Source organism: Chiloscyllium punctatum, chromosome 9, assembly GCF_047496795.1.
Source record: "Chiloscyllium punctatum isolate Juve2018m chromosome 9, sChiPun1.3, whole genome shotgun sequence".
NCBI classification, from domain to species: domain Eukaryota; kingdom Metazoa; phylum Chordata; class Chondrichthyes; order Orectolobiformes; family Hemiscylliidae; genus Chiloscyllium; species Chiloscyllium punctatum.
This window is the reverse complement of record NC_092747.1, coordinates 99,435,167-99,454,470: the sequence shown is the minus strand read 5'-3', so window position 1 is coordinate 99,454,470 and position 19,304 is coordinate 99,435,167. Positions and strand designations below refer to the sequence as shown.

General features: G+C 41.2%; 1 protein-coding gene across 2 annotated transcripts; it reads right to left on the bottom strand.

Annotated features, from left to right (window-relative positions):
• Positions 1-237: 237 nt before the first annotated feature.
• commd6 (COMM domain containing 6) lies at positions 238-15,963 on the bottom strand. 2 transcript variants are annotated; one of them, XM_072577965.1, is made up of 7 exons: positions 15,870-15,963; positions 15,500-15,558; positions 11,823-11,888; positions 11,637-11,713; positions 5,669-5,837; positions 5,014-5,166; positions 238-2,550 (listed from the first exon to the last, which is right to left on the bottom strand). In XM_072577965.1, the coding sequence occupies exons 1-7, from the start codon at positions 15,907-15,909 to the stop codon at positions 2,500-2,502; spliced, it is 615 nt and encodes a 204-aa protein (XP_072434066.1). In that variant the 5' UTR covers positions 15,910-15,963; the 3' UTR covers positions 238-2,499. The 2 variants fall into 2 exon arrangements, with proteins under 2 accessions (XP_072434066.1, XP_072434067.1); XM_072577966.1 differs by lacking the exons at positions 11,637-11,713; positions 15,870-15,963.
• Between the last annotated feature and the right edge of the window lie 3,341 nt (positions 15,964-19,304).

The following is a 19,304-nucleotide window of genomic DNA, read 5'->3' as shown; positions in this document are numbered from 1 at the left end:
ACAAACAATTGACGTCTTTGCAAAAAGCCTTATTAAAAGGCTTAAGTATGAGCCACTAACAAAAATATAACCAGGACAGTCCAAAAGGGGGAGATGTTGTTCAACTTATCAAGGCTAAACAAAGAGTTTCATTTTCAATTCTGAAAAGTCCATTGATCGCATGGAGTAATACATTGTGCTAATTTGTCAAGTTCTGTGAAGGACAGATGTTTAGAACCATTAGACAACACAGAGATACCTGGTCACAATTTTAATCCACTAGAACTCATTGTCATTGGTAGATCATCAGCAATAGCCTCCAAAAATGTAAAGATTGGACAAATATTTGATTTTCTTTCCCCACCGAGTACAGCACCTTTCTGAACAGTATGAGATCACGTCGACCATTTGACGTAGTGAATGAGAAAACGTTAGTTAGACAGATCCATTCACTCCAGTCTTCCCGGAGCATCTTGAGCCTAAAATAGTGATGTGCGTTTCCCCATCGCAGACAACATCCAATAACAAACACAGTAAATAAAGAGGTGACTATCTGAATGACAGAAAAGATGATGGGTTTACGTCACTTTCCAAAGGTGAAGCCTTGTGCAAACATCAACACATTATCCTACCTATTCCTATTTATAACTAACTAGGTGCAAGCTCTCATAATTCTAAGGCATATTACATACAGAAATATATATGACCCATCAATTTAATACAAGGACCCCTTTCCATGTTATTTTTGTTAATAAGAGTCACTAGGATGAGGGACTAGAGCTCTGCAGCATCCATTTAAGGTCCCCATTTGAGGGAGAACAGAAAACTGAAGACTATGCAGATGTGGTCAGCTGAAACAGTTAAAGGAGTAGCACTGTTGAATATTCAAACTTAAACCTATCATGTGAAAATACTTAAAAGTTGGAGGAAAGTGCACTGGTCTCAGCAAACTATAGAAAGAACTTAGACAAACAAATATAAAGGATGCATCTGAATGGTTTTTGCCAATATTTTTCTGGGGTTTCAGAAATTACATCACCCTGTTATAATGAGCAGTCAATTTTATTTAAATTGAATGTCCCAACTTCTGAGCCAGGAGGCCCAGGTTCACTTCCCACCTACTCCAGAGACCTATAATAATATCTCAGATTAGAACATCTGAAGGCCAGGGTACAAGTTGCTAAAGTACTGAACAAATTAAGTTACTGACCTATTTTTCCAATCAACCTCTGAAGCAGGTGGTGAACCAGTCAGCACAGACTCAATGGGCCAAAGGGCCTGGTCCTGCACTGTAGGGAGCCCATGATACTAGGACAGGAACGTTTAACCCAAAGGATATGGCCACATGCCAGGGATCCTGGAATGGAGGCTCATGTTGAGCAATAGTACTGATGTATTGTGTCAAAAAGCTCATTTCTGCACTGGAAACATGATAACTTTTTAATAAAGTCTTGGAAATCTATCAGTGTGTTGAGCTAGGAAACAAGGGCAACACGGTGGCACAGTGGTTAGCACTACTGCCTCACAGCACCAGAGACCTGGGTTCAATTCCCGCCTCAGGCGACTGCCTGTGTGGAATTTGCACATTCTCCCCGTGTCTGCGTGGGTTTCCTCCCACAGTCTAAAAATGTGCAGGTTAGGTGAATTGGCTATGTTAAATTGCCCATGGTATTAGGGGTAGGGGAATAGGTCTGGGTGTGTTGCGCTTTGACGGGTCGGTGTGGACTTGCTGGGCCGAAAGGCCTGCTTCCACACTAAGTAATCTAAGATGGTGCACAGAGGAGAATTTTAAAACTTTGCTTTCTCCATATCACAGACAAGGGAAGAGAATAACGAGCCCAAGTCTAAATATTTCATTGTGTGGATTGTCAATCCCGGCCCCACCACCTGTGTTATGGACAACCAAATCCCATCCTATCACCCCTTTGCTTTTATTTGCAAAAGAAACAATATGACATTTACAAAATACCATCTGAGTAATTGCAGAAATAAACTTCTAATGCCAACTTAATATCTCCTGCAGCCACAGCCTGTGATTGATTCCTGAAGAGCACGAACAGTTGAGTGCCAATTCGCCAAAGGTTTTTATTATGAAGACCAGCTCCCATCCAGACTGATTTCATAGGCGACTGATAGCTAGCACAGTGGAGGTATTCATCCAAGATGGAGGCAAATTCACCTTATCTTCAAATGCAACTTAAGCATTTTTCAAGATGTGCTACTGCAGCATTGTTTTTATGTAACCCCAAGCCCCACCATTGTAAAGTGATGTCTCCACTAAATTTTTCTCATGCAACATATGGTAGTGTTTCTTCCACCTGCCAGAGCATCTTAACTTCACAACAACAGTAAATATTTATTAATAGTCAATTGAAAATAATTAGATGTGAAGGGGAAAAATACATAATCCAAAATATCAAAATCGAGTGCAGTTGTTTCCACTTGTGGGACTCTCTTCCACCAGTTCTACGGTTAAATGGAAATCCAGGATTAGTGAGAGGTTCAGACCAGAAACAGGCTTCACACCATTTCAAGGACAGTTGCCACTTCCTGGAACTGCTTTGATAGATTCTGTGAAAAGCCAGAAATAAAGTTATTTGGAGGACAATACCAGGCTGCTTCAAACAGAACTTGTTGTTGGGATCAATTTGTTCAGTGACTTGTCAGTCAAATTATTCTTTACCTGTCCAATGTTTGGCTTGGGCAAACCTTTAGCTTGCCAGAGAATTTACAGCACATGCCTCAGTTTGTCACTGCTCCACACAAGCCTCCAAGTTTCCTCATTCTTTCATGGGGAAAATAGTGTTGCTTGATTTCCAGACAGACAGTGAGTGAGTGAGTGGGTCAGTCACATCAAGGAGCAGGTTTGGAGTCATATCAAGGCCAAAGGGGGTAAGAATAGGAGATTTCCTTCCCATTGGTGAATTGGAGGGGTTATAGTCACAGTCACCATTACTGCCTTACATAACTGAAAGAAAGGAAACTAAGAAGAGAATTTAAAGTGTGCGGTGGTGGAATTTGAACCCATATCCTCAGAGAATTAGCTTAGGTTACTTGTCCAAATGATACAATCAATTCACCAACATCTTCTCTTTAATCTAACCACGACATGCCATATCCCCTTCTCACTCACGTATCTGTTCAACCATGTTGTCAACTTGGAAAAAACCTCACTATCTATAAGACCATAAGACACAGGAGTGGAAGTAAGGCCATTCGGCCCATCGAGTCCACTCCGCCATTCAATCATGGCTGCTGGGCACTTCAACTCCACTTACCCGCATTCTCCCCGTAGCCCTTAATTCCCCGAGACAACAAGAATCTATCAATCTCTGCCTTGAAGACATTTAGCGTCCCGGCCTCCACTGCACTCTGCGGCAATGAATTCCACAGGACCACCACACTCTGGCTGAAGAAATGTCTCCGCATTTCTGTTCTGAATTTACCCCCTCTAATTCTAAGGCTGTGTCCACGGGTCCTAGTCTCCTCACCTAACGGAAACAATTTCCTAGCATCCACCCTTTCCAAGCCATGTATTATCTTGTACGTCTCTATTAAGTCTCCCCTTAATCTTCTAAACTCCAATGAATACAATCCCAAGATCCTCAGCCGTTCCTCATATGTTAGGCCTACCATTCCAGGGATCATCCGTGTGAATCTCCGCTGGACACGTTCCAGTGCCAGTATGTCCAGTATGTCCTTCCTATCTACTCACATTTAGTCTACACAGTTGGAGGTTTGTAGTGGGTACAGTGGTGTGGTGGTTATAAAATGGAACCAGAAATTCAGAGAGCTGCACCAGTAATCTGAATAAATAGGAGTTCAAACCCCAATGTGGGAATCTGTGAATTGATTTCACTTTAAAATACACTTGGGCTAAAAAGCATGTATCTGTAATGGTGATGTTGAATCTGGCAGATTATTAAATACCAGTCTGGTTCCAGAAGGTCATTTAGTGAAGGAAATCAGTTCTCTTACTCTGGTTTGCATAACTCCAGGCCTACTACAAAGTGGCTGACTGATAACTGCTTTACGAAAAGGCACCTCCTCAAGAGTCAATTGGAGATGGGCAAAAACTGCTGGCCTAGCCAGTGACATCCAGATCCTGGGAATGAATAAACCTTTTTAAGAAACTAGACATTAAATAAGAACAATATGTCTTTGGACTGGTTACCTTCAAGGATGATTCAGCTGTATTCAGCTCAGTGGAGCAGCAGTGACAGGCAAGGATCCTGATGAGTACAACATCCTTTATCCACCTTCCTTCAGAGTTCAAACATGACAACTTGTGTGTCATGAAGCAAAATCTGACATTGAGCCATATAAAGCATTACTAGATATGACGACCCAAAAACAAAAGGAGAAAAGAAGGGCTTGGTAAAAGAGCCAGGAGCATCTCCCAGGCTAGGAGAGAGTTACAGAGATCAAGGAAGGGAATTCCAGAGTGTTGGACTGAGGATAGTGCAGGCTTGGTTACTAAAGGCAGAACAATTAAAACAGATGCTCACAAGGCCAGAATGGGAAGTGTGTGGATATTTCTGTTGTATTATTGGAGTTGATTCCAGAGATATAGCAGGGCAAGAACATATTTGAAAAGGAGAATGAAAATTTTAAAATCAATGCTTAACTAGAAGCCAATACAGGTTAGCAAGCATTGGGATGAACAGGACTTGGAGAGAGTAAAGTCATGGGTATCAGTTTTACATGATCTCCAGTTTGAAGAGGGTATAATGTGGGAGACACTAAGAGTGAATTGGAATAAATAAGTTCCAAGGAAACAAAGGAATTGAGGAAAGTGTCAGAAGAGGGGATAAAGGCAGGATTGGTATTATCGGAGATGGCAATAGATGGCCTTAGTGATGGTAAGAATATGGTTAAACTCACCTGGATGTAAAGTTATATTAAGATCACAGTAGGTTTTCAAAATATTACTTTCTCGCAGCAAGAGCTCCTAGTTTCCCAGAACTAAACAAAACTTTGTGTGCAATTTTCTTTGTGCATGTTTTGAAGAAAAAAATACCCTAGGTTACTGACCTGAAATTGAGGGATAGTCATTTCAAATGACCTGCTAATGATTTCTCCTGAGGGATTGGCTACTTTCAGCATCATGGTCACGTAGGGGTGATTTAGGGATCTGCAATTATCAGAACTGACTGCCATTCCCAGTTTCCATTCCAAATCGACAAGCTTGCAAGAAAAGAGAAAGATATGCATTACACTTTTACAAACATCACAGCATTGTGCATGTATTGAATATCCTGATAAAGTGCAGTTTAGGATTGGTCTGGTCTGTTCCTGTACATTTGCTCCCTCTAAATGCATCCACAGAATTTTCAAAGTTAACCAGCCCTCAGTAACTAGAATAATAAGCAATAATGTTTAAAACACTCAGCAAACCAGAAATGGAAGTTAGTGACATGTCAAAAGGGGTAATGAAAAGTCCCAAATGAACATTAGTATTGTATTTCTTCTAGAGACTTAATATCATTGCCAAAACTGCAAGAGCATTGACTGGCTACCTTCAGACTCTAATGGAGTGACACCTGTTCTAAACTCCAAGATACGCAAAAGTACAAAAGCTGGTGCTATACACCTCTGAAGTAACAAAACGGGTTAAATAGCAAGATAATGGATGCAAACTTACACCTTCAAACTTCAAAGTAAAAGTGCACACACTGGGCCATCTCACCTGTCCCACAGTGAGCATGTGCTTGGCATCTTCTGGTGTTGCAATTAGTTTGCCCTGTTCGGTCCACACATGTCGAACAACTTGAAGCATTTGCTTAGACCACTTACTGCTGCTATCTGCAAGCTTTGCAATGAGTTCTTCAGCGGACATGTTACTCTGTGCAGCTGACCTGCCAAGAGAGAAAACAGCAGGTAGGTTTGCAGGTGCCTCACTTTCCCTCAGTGCTCATTAATCAATGTTAAAATATAAAAAGACAGAGGCTAACAGGCAATTGTCATTGGCTAGAGCGAGTTTGCACTTCACATACATTAAAACATGAACAGCATTTTTCCCTAATTTTATATAAAAAAGGACAGATGATCTCTAATGAATGCAAAAGGAAATTCCAGAAAACCTCATTTGCACCAGACAGGGGTTAGAATGTGTAGCTTGTTACATCAGGAACTAGTTGAGCTGAATAGCATACATACATTCAAGGGGATAAACACACGAGGAAGAAAGCAATTGAAGCACATGTTGATGGCATTAGATGAGATGTGGGGAGTGTGGGCGGCACGGTGGCACAGTGATTAGCACTGCTGCCTCACAGCGCCAGAGACCCAGGTTCAATTCCCACCTCAGGCGACTGACTGTGTGGAGTTTGCACATTCTTCCTGTGTCTGCGTGGGTGTGCATCGGTTTCCTCCCACAGTCCAAAAATGTGCAGGTTAGGTGAATTGGCCATGCTAAATTGCCCATGGTGTTAGGTGAAGGGGTAAATATAGGGGAGTGGGCATGGGTGGGTTGCGCTTCGGCGGGTCTGTGTGGACTTGTTGGGCCGAAGGGCCTGTTTCCACACTAAGTAATTATTAAAAGGAGGCTTGTGTAAAGTATAAGTTATTGCGCTGACTGACCTGTTGTGAACTGCAAATGCTTTTAAAAATATGATATATCAAAGCAACGCAATAAAGATAATTTTTAATTGCATAATCCTACGTAAAGCATCACCCTTTTTCTTGCTGGTGTTGCCGCTGAACATCATGGAGGAGAATTCCAACTACCATATTGTACAGTATCAGGTAGGTACTAGAACTGGTACCAGAGCAGACAGTGGGGAAGGAAATGAGGGAGAACACTCAGTTGTGCTAAAGTCAAAAATCACAACACTGTGGGGCAGCATGGTGGCTCAGTGGTTAGCACTGCTGCCTCACAGCACCACGGACCCAGGTTTGATTCCAGCCTCGGGTGACTGTATGTGGAGTTTGCACATTCTCCCAGTGTCTGCATGGGTTTCCTCCGGGTGGCCCAGTTTCCTCCCGCAAATCAAAGATATGGAGGTTAGGTGAATTGGCCATGCTAAATTGCCCATAGTGTTAGGTGTGCTAGTCAGGGGTAAATATGGGTACGGGAATGGGTCTGGCTGGGTTACTCTTCAGAGGGTCAATGTTAACTTGTTGGACTGAAGGATTTGTTTCCATACTGTAAGAAATCTAAATCTAAGATAAAAAAAAAGGTTATAGTCCAAGAGGTTTATTTGGAATTACAATCTTTCAGAGCACTGTTCCTCATCAGTGACAAATGACCAGTGCTCAGAAAGCTTGTATTTCCAAATAAACCTGTTGGACTATAACTTGGTGTTGTGATTTTTGGCATTAGCACTGGGGTGGACAAAGTAGGACATCTAAGAACTGCAGTAAGACAGGTGGAAAGGAGCTAGTGATGTAGTACAGGAGAATGGATGGAAACAGGTCATTGACTGGATCCAATCTATGGACGTAACTGATCTACAGTCACAGCTTTATCCTGGGAAACTCACTAGGACACAGTCTGCTACTCCAGTCCATGTTTACAATCATGATTTCAACTACAAAGCTCAGTTGAATACTTCACATTTCCCCATGGAGCTAGCAATTTTGTAAACTTTCTTACACCAAAATGTAGCTCAAAACAAACGAGACTTGGGGCCAGATTTTCCTGAAGCAAGGCATATTGCAACATGTCTTGTGCATTTTAGATTTTAAAATTCTACAACCAATGTTAAGGGAAGTTCAACATATAGAAGACACAGGAAGAACAACGATGGTAAATTATGGGTATTGGACAAGTTAAATTCAGACAAGCAACATGAATTCGACTGGAACAACACTACCATTATAGGGCAAGCCAAACAGAGAACAGCCAGGGAATTCCTAGAGGCATGGCACTCATCCAGAGACTCGATCAACAAACATCAACCTGGACCCAATATACCAGCCACTACAGCTGACAGCTGGAACTGACAACCGGAAGCAGAGACAGGCCACTATAAATGCTGGAGGAAACAGCAGAGAAGCGCTTCACAGGAGGCTCCCAAGCACTGAGGATGTCACCTAGACAGGGGACGAAACGTTTGCAAGACAAATTCCTAGCTTGGTGAACAGAACCACAACAACGAGCACCCGAGCTACAAATCTTCTCCCAAACTTTGAATAATTAACAGTCTTCTGAAATGGCTAAGCAAGCCACTCGGTTGATTGAAAAGGGGGCCCAATATCAGAATGTTCAGAGAAAGCAATTTGGATAACAACAGATATTGCAACTTCCACATACGTGGAACAAAACTCCCAAAAAAATCTGAAAACTGAATGCATGTTAAAAACACTTTAATCCACATGCATTCCTCCTTGGGTAATATTAAAATGGGACGGGGGCAGACTGTTTTGACTCACTTAAATTCAGACAAAATAGGCGTAAAAATGATGGCCAGGAGAGGATCATGGCCGAGAGTGCTACTCTTGGTTTTTTAGGTTGTTTCAGTGCTAATCACTGTCCCCCTCCCCCACCCCCACCCACCGTATCTTTAAACAGAGATCTGACTCTTGATCAGCTTTTAATATTATGGATAGCTATTCTTATCCCAGAGCAGTGCTTTTGATCAGAAAGCCTGTGCTAACCCTGAGTTTTTGAGCAAAGTGTGGTGTTTATTTTAGGTGTTTTCTGGGTCTGTAGATTGTTAAATAGGCAGAAATGGCTTTTGGTAGGGTGCTACACTCTTCCTGTCAGATATGGGACATCAGGGAGAATTTGAACATTTCTGGAGACTGTCTGCAAGAGATGTGTTTGGTTGTGAATTCTATCAGGAAGCGTGGAATGACCAGAGCAATACTAAGAGGTAGTGAGGAGTTTAAGAGCAAGGGGGTGTGATGGATGGCAGTTTCAGGAAGGTGCAGGTACTGCAGAAACAGGTCAGGTAGATGGGTGATGGCTAGTAATAGTATGAGAGGTAGCCAGTTAGTGCAGAAGTCTTCTGTGGCTATCCCAATCCCAAACAGGTATGCCATTTTGGATTATGCAAATTAAGGAGAATGGCCTCTCGGAGGTGTAGCACTGAAAGCCAGGTCTCTGGTACACTGACTGGCTCAACTGTAATGAGGGGTGTGTCAGGTTCAAGTGCTTGATTGTGACAGAGGACTCTAGTCAGGGGCACAAACAAACTGTTGCTAAAGCCAACAGTGAGACACCAGAATGGTCTGTTGCCTCCCTGGTGCTGGGGTCAAGAATATATTGGAGCAGGTCAGAATATTTTGAAAGGGGAGATTGACCAGAGGCTGCTTAACATGTTGGTGTCAACAATATAGGTAGAGAAAGGAAAAGGTTTTGCAGAGAGATTATAGGAAGTTAGGCAAGAGGTTAAAAAGTAGGTCCTCGAAGGTAGTATTACCTCAATGACTCCTAGTGCCATGTGCAAGTCAGAGTGGGAATAGGAAGATAGGGTAGATGAATGTGTGGCTAATGAGCTAGTTCAGGGGTCAAGGATTCACATTTTTGGATCATTAGGTTCCCTCTAGGGATCAAAGTGACCCGTACAGGAGAGATAGCTTGTAGATGAATGGGAAGGGGACCAAATCCTTGGAAAGAAATTCACTAGTGCCACCCAGGAGGATTTAAACTAAGTGAAGGGATAGGGCGATAGTGAACTAAAAAAAGGCGGAGGCTGGTACAGTAGATACATGGGAGCAAGTTAGTAGTCAAGACAGGCAAAAGCATTTTAGAGAATGAGGTAAGACTGCTAAATTAGATGGCAGTTACTTCAATGCAAGTGGCCTGAAAGGCAAGACAAATGAATTTAGGGCATGGTTGGGAGGATGGGAATGAAAATATCATAGCTATTAAACAAATGCGGATCAGGGACAGGCAGAAGTGGCAGCTTAATGTTCCAGGATATAGATCCTAGAGAAAAAGGAGGCAGAGGTGGATGGCATTTCTGGTTGGGTGTGGGGTGGAGTTGTGAATAAAGATTAAGGATAACATTACGGTTTTACCTAGAAGTATATTCCTGGGAAATTGTCCAGTGAAGTTATGTAGAAATAAGAAAGGGATGATCACCTTATTGGGATTGTACTGTAGCATCACTGCTCACAGAAACACAGTCTGTTCCTGTTAGTACGAAGGAAGAGCAAGGCTGGTAGGTGTAGGGAATGCAGGAGGACTAGAAAATTGAGGCTTGAGTCAAGAAACAGCAAAAAAAAGTAGTACCATAGGTCAGGCATAGACAGCTGGAATCAAGTGAATCCCTACAAGGATTTAAAAGGAGTAGGAGTACACTTAAGGAAATTAGGAGGGCAAAAAAAAGGAGAAATGGGAAAGCTTTAGCAAGTAGAGTTAAGGAGAATCCAAAACCATTCTACAAATACATCAAGGATGAAAGAGTAATTAGGGAAGAGAATAGAGCCCCTTAAAGATCAAAAGGCAGTGTGTGTGGAACCACAGGAGATACTAAATGAATATTTTGTATCAGCATTTACTGTGGAGAAAAACATGAAAGCTAAGGAACTTGGGAAAATAGTGATGCTTTGAAAAGAGTTCATATCACAGAAGAAGTGGTGCTGGATGTCTTAAAATGTATAAAATGTAGATAAATCCCCAGGACCTGATCAGGTGTTTCCCAGAACTTTGTGGGAAGCTAGGGATGCTGGGCCCTTGCTGAAATATTTGTATTATCAAAAACCACAGGTGAGGTGCCAGAAGACAAGTTGGATAAAGTCATGTCAGTACTTAAGAAAGATTGCAAGGAAAAGTCAGGGAACAATAGACCAGTGAGCCTGATGTCACTGGTGTGAAAAATGTTGGAGAGGATCCTGAGGGACAGGATTTACATGTATTTGGACAGGCAAGGACTGATTAGGGATAGTCAATATGGCTTTGTGTAGGGCAAATCTTGTCTCACAAACTTGGCTGAGATTTCTGAAGAGGTGACAAAAAAAAAGGAAGGCAGAGTGGTTGATGTTGTCTACATGGACTGCAAAGTGTTCAACCAGGTTTTGCAAGAGTCCAAAACATTAGGGCATATGTTTAAGATGAGAGAGGAAAGATTTAAAAAAAAAAAGACCCAAGGGGTAATCTTTTCACGAAGAGGGTGATGCATGTGTGCAGCGAGCTGCCACTGGAAGTGGTGGAGGCTGGTACAATTACAACATTTTAAAAAAAGCATCTGGATTGGTATAAGAAGGAGGAAGGATTTAGAGGGATATGGGCCAAAGCTGGCAAATGGGAATAGGTCAGAATGGGATGTCTGATTGGCATGGACAGACTGGACTGAAGGGGCAGTTTCCAAGCTGTGTGACTGACTATAACTAACTAGGAGAATTTCAGTTATATTATATATAAAAATAAATAAATATCTAGATTGGTCAGAAAAGAAAAACACTGACTGCTACTTCCTGAAAGAGGCAGAAAATTTTGCTTACACAGAATTTAGCAGTGATAACAGAATAAAATTAAACTGATCTTGTTTTGATCTTAAAGCCATAGTGCATACAGTTTATATCCAGAAAAAGAGACAGCTTACAATGGAAATTTTCAAATTTTACTCTTTGAATATTTAAATCAGTTGTTAAGCATTTTTTCCAAGCATTCTAATATTGACTTTTAACCTGAATATTCAAATATGTCATAGACTCATTTCAAAACATGAAAGCAGAGAAACAGCAGACATTTTAATTTTTGCTACCTGAAAAACAAGGAGATAACGTGAACCAGCTCCTTGGTAGCTTCTAAATCCAGTTCAACACCAGCAGCTTGAAGTCTCTATTGCGCAAGGTTCAAATAAAACAATATATGAACAGGGCAAAAACAAACGTAAATGAAGCGACTGAGTGGGTATTTAACTAAAATTTCAGTAAATTCAACAACTTACTTCAACCAATTCAAATGTATTCACACCAGGGATTTTGCATTGTAGGTATAGCATGATCTGCTGGCACTATTACAAATTAAACAAACATATTATAATATGTATATAAAAAAAACACAAAACTAGTGTCCATGCTGCATTGATTACAGTCAATTGATCAGATTTTTAAAAAAGGTATTTATCTAAACATGTTCTTATAATTAAGTTACGTTCCCCCTCATTTGTCCAAATTCCTTCAGTGACTGCATTTCCTTTCATAAATAGTAGCTCTAATTGTTACACCTGTCTTCTCCTCCAAAACAATATTCTAATCCACGTTTTGCTGCAAACAATTAATAGGAGAGGTCAGAACAAGGAGAAATTAAATCTAACCTAAAAATCAGAGTTACACTGCAAGGTAGAAAAGGAGAGTGCGTTGGTGTTAATTAAGGATAGCATTGCAGTAGTGGAAAAAGAAAATCCCAGAGGGCTCAAGGACGGATCTATTTGGCTAGAGGCAAGGAATGCAATTACATTGTTTAAAGGAGTCCATAGGCTAATAATAATGTGGAGGAACAAACATGCAAGGAAGTTACATAATATTGGAAGCAATGGCCCAGTGGTATTGTCGCGAGACTATTAATCCAAAGAGACTGTGGTGCTGGAAAAGTACAGCAGGTCAGGCAGCATTTGAGGAGCAGGAGAATCAACGTTTCGGGCATAAGCCCTTCATCAGGAATCCTTAATCATTAATCCAGAGACCCAGACAATATTCTGGGGACCCAGGTCCAAACATGGCAGATGGTGGAATTTGAGCACAAAACTCGAAAATTTAAGAGTCTAATAATGACCATGGAATCATTGTCAGAAAAACCCAGCTGGTTCACTAATGGCCTTTAGGGAAGCAAACTACTATCCTTATCTGGTCTGGCCTACATGCAGGTCCAAGACCCATAGTGATGTGTTTGAGTCTCAACTATCCTGAGCAGTTAGGAATGGGCAATGAGTGTTGGCCTAAATGCCTACATCCCATGTTGGAACTGTAGAAGTTATAATGGGAGATGTTAATTACCCAACTTAAACTGAGATACTGGTAGTATAAAAAGGGCAGAGGGGTCCAAGTGTCTCTGGATTGTGTTAAGGAGAATTTTCTACAGCAATGTGCCCAACCTGCAACAGGAAGCATCGCTAGACTTGGTTCTTTGGAACGAGGCGGAGCAGTGATCATTATTCTTTTCTACCTATTGATACAATGAACATTCAATCCGGGGATAACTAATTAATTGGCAGAAGAGCTGACTTCAGTGGGACAAGAATGAAGCTGGACTGGACAGCCTGAATATAGAAAGTTCAAAACAAAGTGGAAAAAAGAGCCAAGAGATGGAAAGATGGATTACGAAGAGACTGGTAGCTAACGTAAAATAGAACTGCAAATTATTCTTTAGACAGTGGAAGGAGTTGTAGAACAAGTAAATCAAAAAGGGGATATACACATGAAGGGGGAGGCATGGTTGAGGTGTGAAATAAATGCTTTGCATCTGCCGTTACTATTACCCAGGCCAGGGTGACAGAGGACAAAGTTCAGTCACTAGAAGCATTTAAATTTGAGAGGAGATCACGTTGGATAAAGCTGACAAAACACTGGGACCAAATGAGAAGCATCCAAGAATACCAAAGCAAGACTGAGAATGGAAAGTGTGGAGGTACTGGTCATAAGTTTGCAGTCTTCCTTAGACTCAGTAAGAGTGACAGGACAGAATTATAAGCATTACACCCTCTTTTGAAGAAGACTGTAAGAATAAGTCTAGCAATTACAAACCAATGGCTCCAACACTGATGGAGGTGAAATTTCCAAAACCAATATTGGGATGGAATTAGTCACATAGAGGAGTTAATTAAGGGAAATGTTTTATTTTATACAAAGAATAACAGTGAGGGCTGGTGATGGTAATATTGCAGATGTGGTGTACACAGACTTCCAAAGGATAGAGAGAGAGTGAGGAATGCAGATGCTGGACATCAGAGTTGAAAAATGTGGTGCTGGAGAGCAGAGCCAGTCAGGCAGCATCTGAGGAGTGGGAGAATCGACGTTTCAGGAATAAGCCCTTCAAGAATGTGAGGAATATATGAGGGCTTATGCCTGAAACGTCAATTCTCCTGCTCCTCGGATGCTGCCTGATCAACTATGCTTTTCAATTCCACAAGATGGAGCTTGATACAGTAACATTAACAGACTTAAGTGAAAAACCAGAGGTCATGGAATAAAAGAGACAATATCACCGTGAATACAAAGTTGGCTAAGTGATAGGAAACAGTTAGAAGTGATTAATGAATACTTGTCACGCTTGGGGATGGTTTGTACTTGAGTCCTTCAAGGATTGAAATTTGGACCTTTGCTATTCCTGATGAACATTAAAAATCTAGAACTTGGAGTCTGGGAACAATTTTAGAGGCTGTTGATGATTCAGAACCTGGAAGCATTGTAAACTGTAAGGAGGACATTATAGGACTACAAAAACAAACTGCTGGTGAGTAGGCAGTTAGGTGGCAAATGAAGTTCAATGCAAAGAAATGAGAGATGATACCTTTTGGTGAGAAGAATATGGAAAGACAGCATAAAATAAAGGATACTAACTTAAAGGGCATGCAGGTGCAGAGACACTTGGGTGTGTATATGCACACAAATCATTAAAGATGGCAGGACAGTGGAGAACCAGTTTATCAAGTATTCAGTTTTCTGGAGTTAAGTAAGGAGGACAGAGTACAAGAGCATGGAGGTTATGTACAAGACACTTGGATGGAATATGGTGTACAGTTCTGAATGGGGGTGGGGGGGGGGGCACAGGAATGGCAATGCAAGTGGCAGGAATGCAGAAGAGGATCCAGGGATAAAAATCTTCACTTACATGGAGAATTTGAAATGGTTTCTTGGAGAGAAGGCGAAGAGGAAACTTGAAAGAAGTAGTTAAATTGTCAGAGAGAGAGACTCACTGAGAAGTTAAATCATGATGGTCTGGACAAAAATGGACAGGAAAAAAACTATTCCTGCTCATAAAATGATCAAGAAAGAGATGGTACAGATTCAAGTGTTTTGTGATAGAAACAAATGCAATGAGAGAATAAAGCTTTTTCCAAAAAGTAGCTGGGGCACATAACAGAGTGCAGTGCAGGCAGGTTTGATTAAGGAATTCAAAAGGGCATAGTTTTTATTCAAATAATCATCCTATGTGCAAAATTACAAAATAGCATTAAATCATAATATGCAGTTGGAGAGCCAGTGCAGACACAAATGGCTGAATAGCATCCCACTGTACAAGAGCAGTTCTCTGATTCTCTGTTAGTTGTCAGATTCTTTGACAGGTCTCTGTCAAAAACTCAAGGTTACCACAGTTGTGGAACATGATTTTCCACCTTTGGGACATGACAAAAAAAGTTTACAAATATGCACACACCACTGTTGGAAGAAATTTAATTTTCACAATTAACAGGGCACTGCACATTCAGTAGTGGAATGTTACACAAGATTGGGTACTATAAATCCTGATCTTTAAAAAAAATCAGATGTATTGAAAGCTAGTTAAATTTATCTATATCAGCATTCTCTCACAACAAAAAAAAATGGTTCCACAGGGCATTTCATCTTCACAGCAAATCTCTCACCTCCTGCGTGATATGAACTTTTCACTTCAACTCTTACTTACCACCTCCGCAAACAAATCTTGGGGTAGTTTGCTAACGCTTTCGACAACATTATCAAAACCTGCAAATGAAATGACAAACAAAAAACTTCTTGAGCATTGCACTGGTGCCAAAAGTAGTGACCCAGTATTCATAAAAACCGAAAGAACCGCGGATGCTGTAAATCGGAAACAAAAACCGCTGTGAAAACTCAGATCTGACAGCATCGGTGGAAGAAAAGCAGAGTTAACGTTTCGGGTCCAATGACCCTCCTTCAGAACACAAGAATGACTTCATTTCGAATTTATGCTCATATTAAGCAACAATAACAGTTCACGATCACTCAGACATACACTACCCTTTGCATGCACCGCGGTATATAGCTACACTCACCAGCCCAGGCTGTACCCTGTTGGGTTTGTGGATCTGCCATGTCCAGTGGTAGCACTTCCGCCCCTCTCAGCTGAGACCCCGCCCCCTCAATGTATCCGCGTTCCAAGTGAAAGTCGCAACGTGGGATCGGCGCGCGGTGATTGGTTGCTCTGATTTCAACCCTGCCCTCTGACCGCATGTACCAACAGCAATGCTAAGGGAGCCACACATTTTATATCAAGCCTTGCATTCTCCTTAATTAGAACCCATAGTGTCATTAAAGCCTTTTTCTAATCCTGATCCATTGTTCTAAATTATTGCAGGCATTACTTCGATGGTGCACTGAGTTTTATTTCCAGCTAGACGTTTGCATTCGCCCTCACCTCCTTTCAAATTGTAAGGATTGTGTTCGAAAGGGGTTTTTTTTCTTTTTGGGCGGAAGCGTGGTTTGCTGGAAGGAGAGGGACAGAAGCAGAGTGTTGGAGAAGCTTCATCAAACTGAAAATAGCAATGGAGTGTCAACGTTGGTTACCACTGGAAGCGAATCCTGATGTATGCATTTTGTTTAAAAGCAATGGCCAGTCGATGCTGCTGGGATGAACGCTGTAGATTGCATGTACCTATCGTTCTCTTTGAGTACTGATTGATCTATTGTTTCTTTGATTTTTCTAGGTCATGAACCAGGTGAGTTACCGGAGCTGCAGAGGCTGCAAAGGGGAGACAGTGGTGCTGTTCGACTCCTGGTAATCAGTTCTGGAGCACTTCCACTGGAGAGTTTTGTGAATGTGTTTTTTTCCCCCTTTTTGAATAATGGTGGGATTGTTGTTGATTTCAGTAACTTGCAAAATGGTCGGCAGCCAATTTAACACAGAATGAAAAAAAACAGTAACACTGGTGAATAAGGCATAAAGGTTCAGCCAGTCATGCATATTTCAAAATGGAGCTCCAGTACCATCAGCACATTGATTTTTGTTTTACGTCTACGTTGTATTTTATCAATTTCCACATGTCCCAGGATTCGAGTGGAATTTTCTTCTTGCCAGCAAGCATATCAATCAGAACTTCGCCATTATGAAAAAACTGTGATATTTGTTTTTCATTTCTGGTCTTTAGTAATAGTATTGTTTGGAGCAGAAATAGACCATTCCACCCCTTGAGCCTGGTTCACATTCAGTTAATTTTAATGGCTGATCCGACTGTGGCCTCAACTCCTTACAAAATAGAATTGATGTTGAAGTGCATTCCCACTCAGCAAATGTCTGCCTTAATTCACTGGATGGAAACTCACTTCATCTTAATTTCCATTATAGGGCACCACCCTCATGGGGTAAAAGGAATACGGTAGAGAGAAAACCAGCAATGCTTGGAAATGAACCAATCCTGTGCGGGACCTTAAGTTTGATGCATGCAGAAAGAATTGGGCCAGTGTGTCATTTGCTGGTTTGACTGGTTTTTCCTTTCAGGAGCAGAAGTAGACCATTCTACCCCTTGAGCTTCCACCCATTCAATAAAGTCGTAGCTGATCTGCTTGTGCCCTCCGCTCCTCTTTCCTGTTTACCCCGATTTTCATTTGCTTCATTTATTAGCTAAGAACCAGTCTACCTAAAAGTATTCAATGATCCTACCTCCACCACTCTTAGATTACTGGCTTGTTGAGAATTGTGTGGAGAATAGTGATAGATTTTAAGAGAATTCTAACAATGTCAAATATGTCAAATAGTGCCTGCTGGTGCAATTAAGATTTCACAAGCCTTTCACAAAGAGAAAATCTTTTAAAATTCTGCATTTTTACACAGTACAATGATATTACAACATTGATGTTGCCCATTATCTATAAAATGACCAACAATAGCTCTTAGTGTTGCTGTTAAATTATACATACACTGCATTAGCATTGTTGTTAGTGGATGTTCACAAACAGACAAAGGGTGTATGCAGTAATATTGGTATGATATTGATTTGATCCAAAGAGCTGTTTTGTATTACTGTAAGCAAAGATAGATGTTTCACAGAAGGATATAGCTGAACTTGTTGAGTTTCTTTTGAGCCTCATTATTATCAACTAATTTTCCTCATGATCAGCTAGGGATGTAAACAGGTATTCTCCCAATTTTAGAGGTTTCCATTTTTTTCGCCACTTAGCTCACTATTTACGTACTACACTGCAGTGATGTCTGAAAATTGTAATTTCCCCTTTCTTTAAAAAAAAAACACATTTTAGTTTTGGCTATTTGGGGATTTAATTTAAGGAACTTAAAATGTATTAATACCAAATCATCACTTAAAGTTTTTGAGTTCACATCAGGCACTTTTTATTGCATTCTGTCTGAAGTCAGTAAGACTTCAGTAAGTCAGTAAAACTGTCTGCAGTTTGACTAATGTACATTCCCGAGTAAAACATATTAAAAATAGTCTTTCTGGAACACAATTTGTAATGACTGGGCGACAATGCAGTTTTTATTTCTCTCCGCAGATGCTGCTCGGCCTATTGAGTATTTCCGTTATTTAGTGTTTTTATTTGGATTGCCAGCATTTTGCCTTTGCATATTTGAAAATGAATGGAATTTTAAAATTTCATATTTACTTTATTCCGTCCTGGTATAGAAACTCTCCTGTGTTGTGGTATGTCAGTCTCCTGGGTAATACATTTATAGACAATAGACAATAGACAATAGACAATAGACAATAGATGCAGGAGTAGGCCATTCTGCCCTTCGAGCCTGCACCGCCATTCAATATGATCATGGCTGATCATTCCTAATCAGTATCCTGTTCCAGCCTTATCTCCATACCCCTTGACTCCACTATCTTTAAGAGCTCTATCCAATTCTTTCTTAAAAGAATCCAGAGACTGGGCCTCCACTGCCCTCTGGGGCAGAGCATTCCACACAGCCACCACTCTCTGTGTGAAGTAGTTTCTCCTCATCTCTGTCCTAAATGGTCTACCCCGTATTTTTAAGTTGTGTCCTCTGGTTCGGCACTCCCCCATCAACGGAAATATGTTCCCTCCTGCCAGAGTGTCCAGTCCTTTCATAAGCCTATACGTTTCAATCAGATCCCCTCTCAGTCTTCTAAACTCAAGGGTATACAAGCCCAGTCGCTTCAGTCTTTCCGTGTAAGGCAATCCTGCCATTCCAGGAATTGACCTCGTGAACCTACGCTGCACTCCCTCAATAGCCAGAATGTCTTTCCTCAAATTTGGAGACCAGAACTGTACACAGTACTCCAGGTGTGGTCTCACCAGGGCCCTGTACAGCTGCAGAAGCACCTCTTTGCTTCTATACTCAATCCCTCTTGTTATGAAGGCCAGCATGCTATTAGCCTTCTTCACGACCTGCTGTACCTGCATGCTTGCCTTCATTGACTGGTGGACAAGAACACCCAGATCTCTCTGAACAGCCCCTTTACCTAATTTGATACCATTGAGGTAGTAATCTGCCTTCCTGTTCTTGCCAC

Coding starts and splice junctions, on each gene's coding strand:
- commd6 (XM_072577965.1), bottom strand. CDS start 15,909: ATGGCAGATCCACAAACCCAACAGGGTACAGCCTGGGCTG. Junction 11,889..15,499: donor AAGATTTGTTTGCGGAGGTG/GTAAGTAAGAGT, acceptor AATTTGTAATAG/TGCCAGCAGATCATGCTATA. Junction 2,551..5,013: donor TGACTATCCCTCAATTTCAG/GTCAGTAACCTA, acceptor GGCTTTTCACAG/AATCTATCAAAGCAGTTCCA.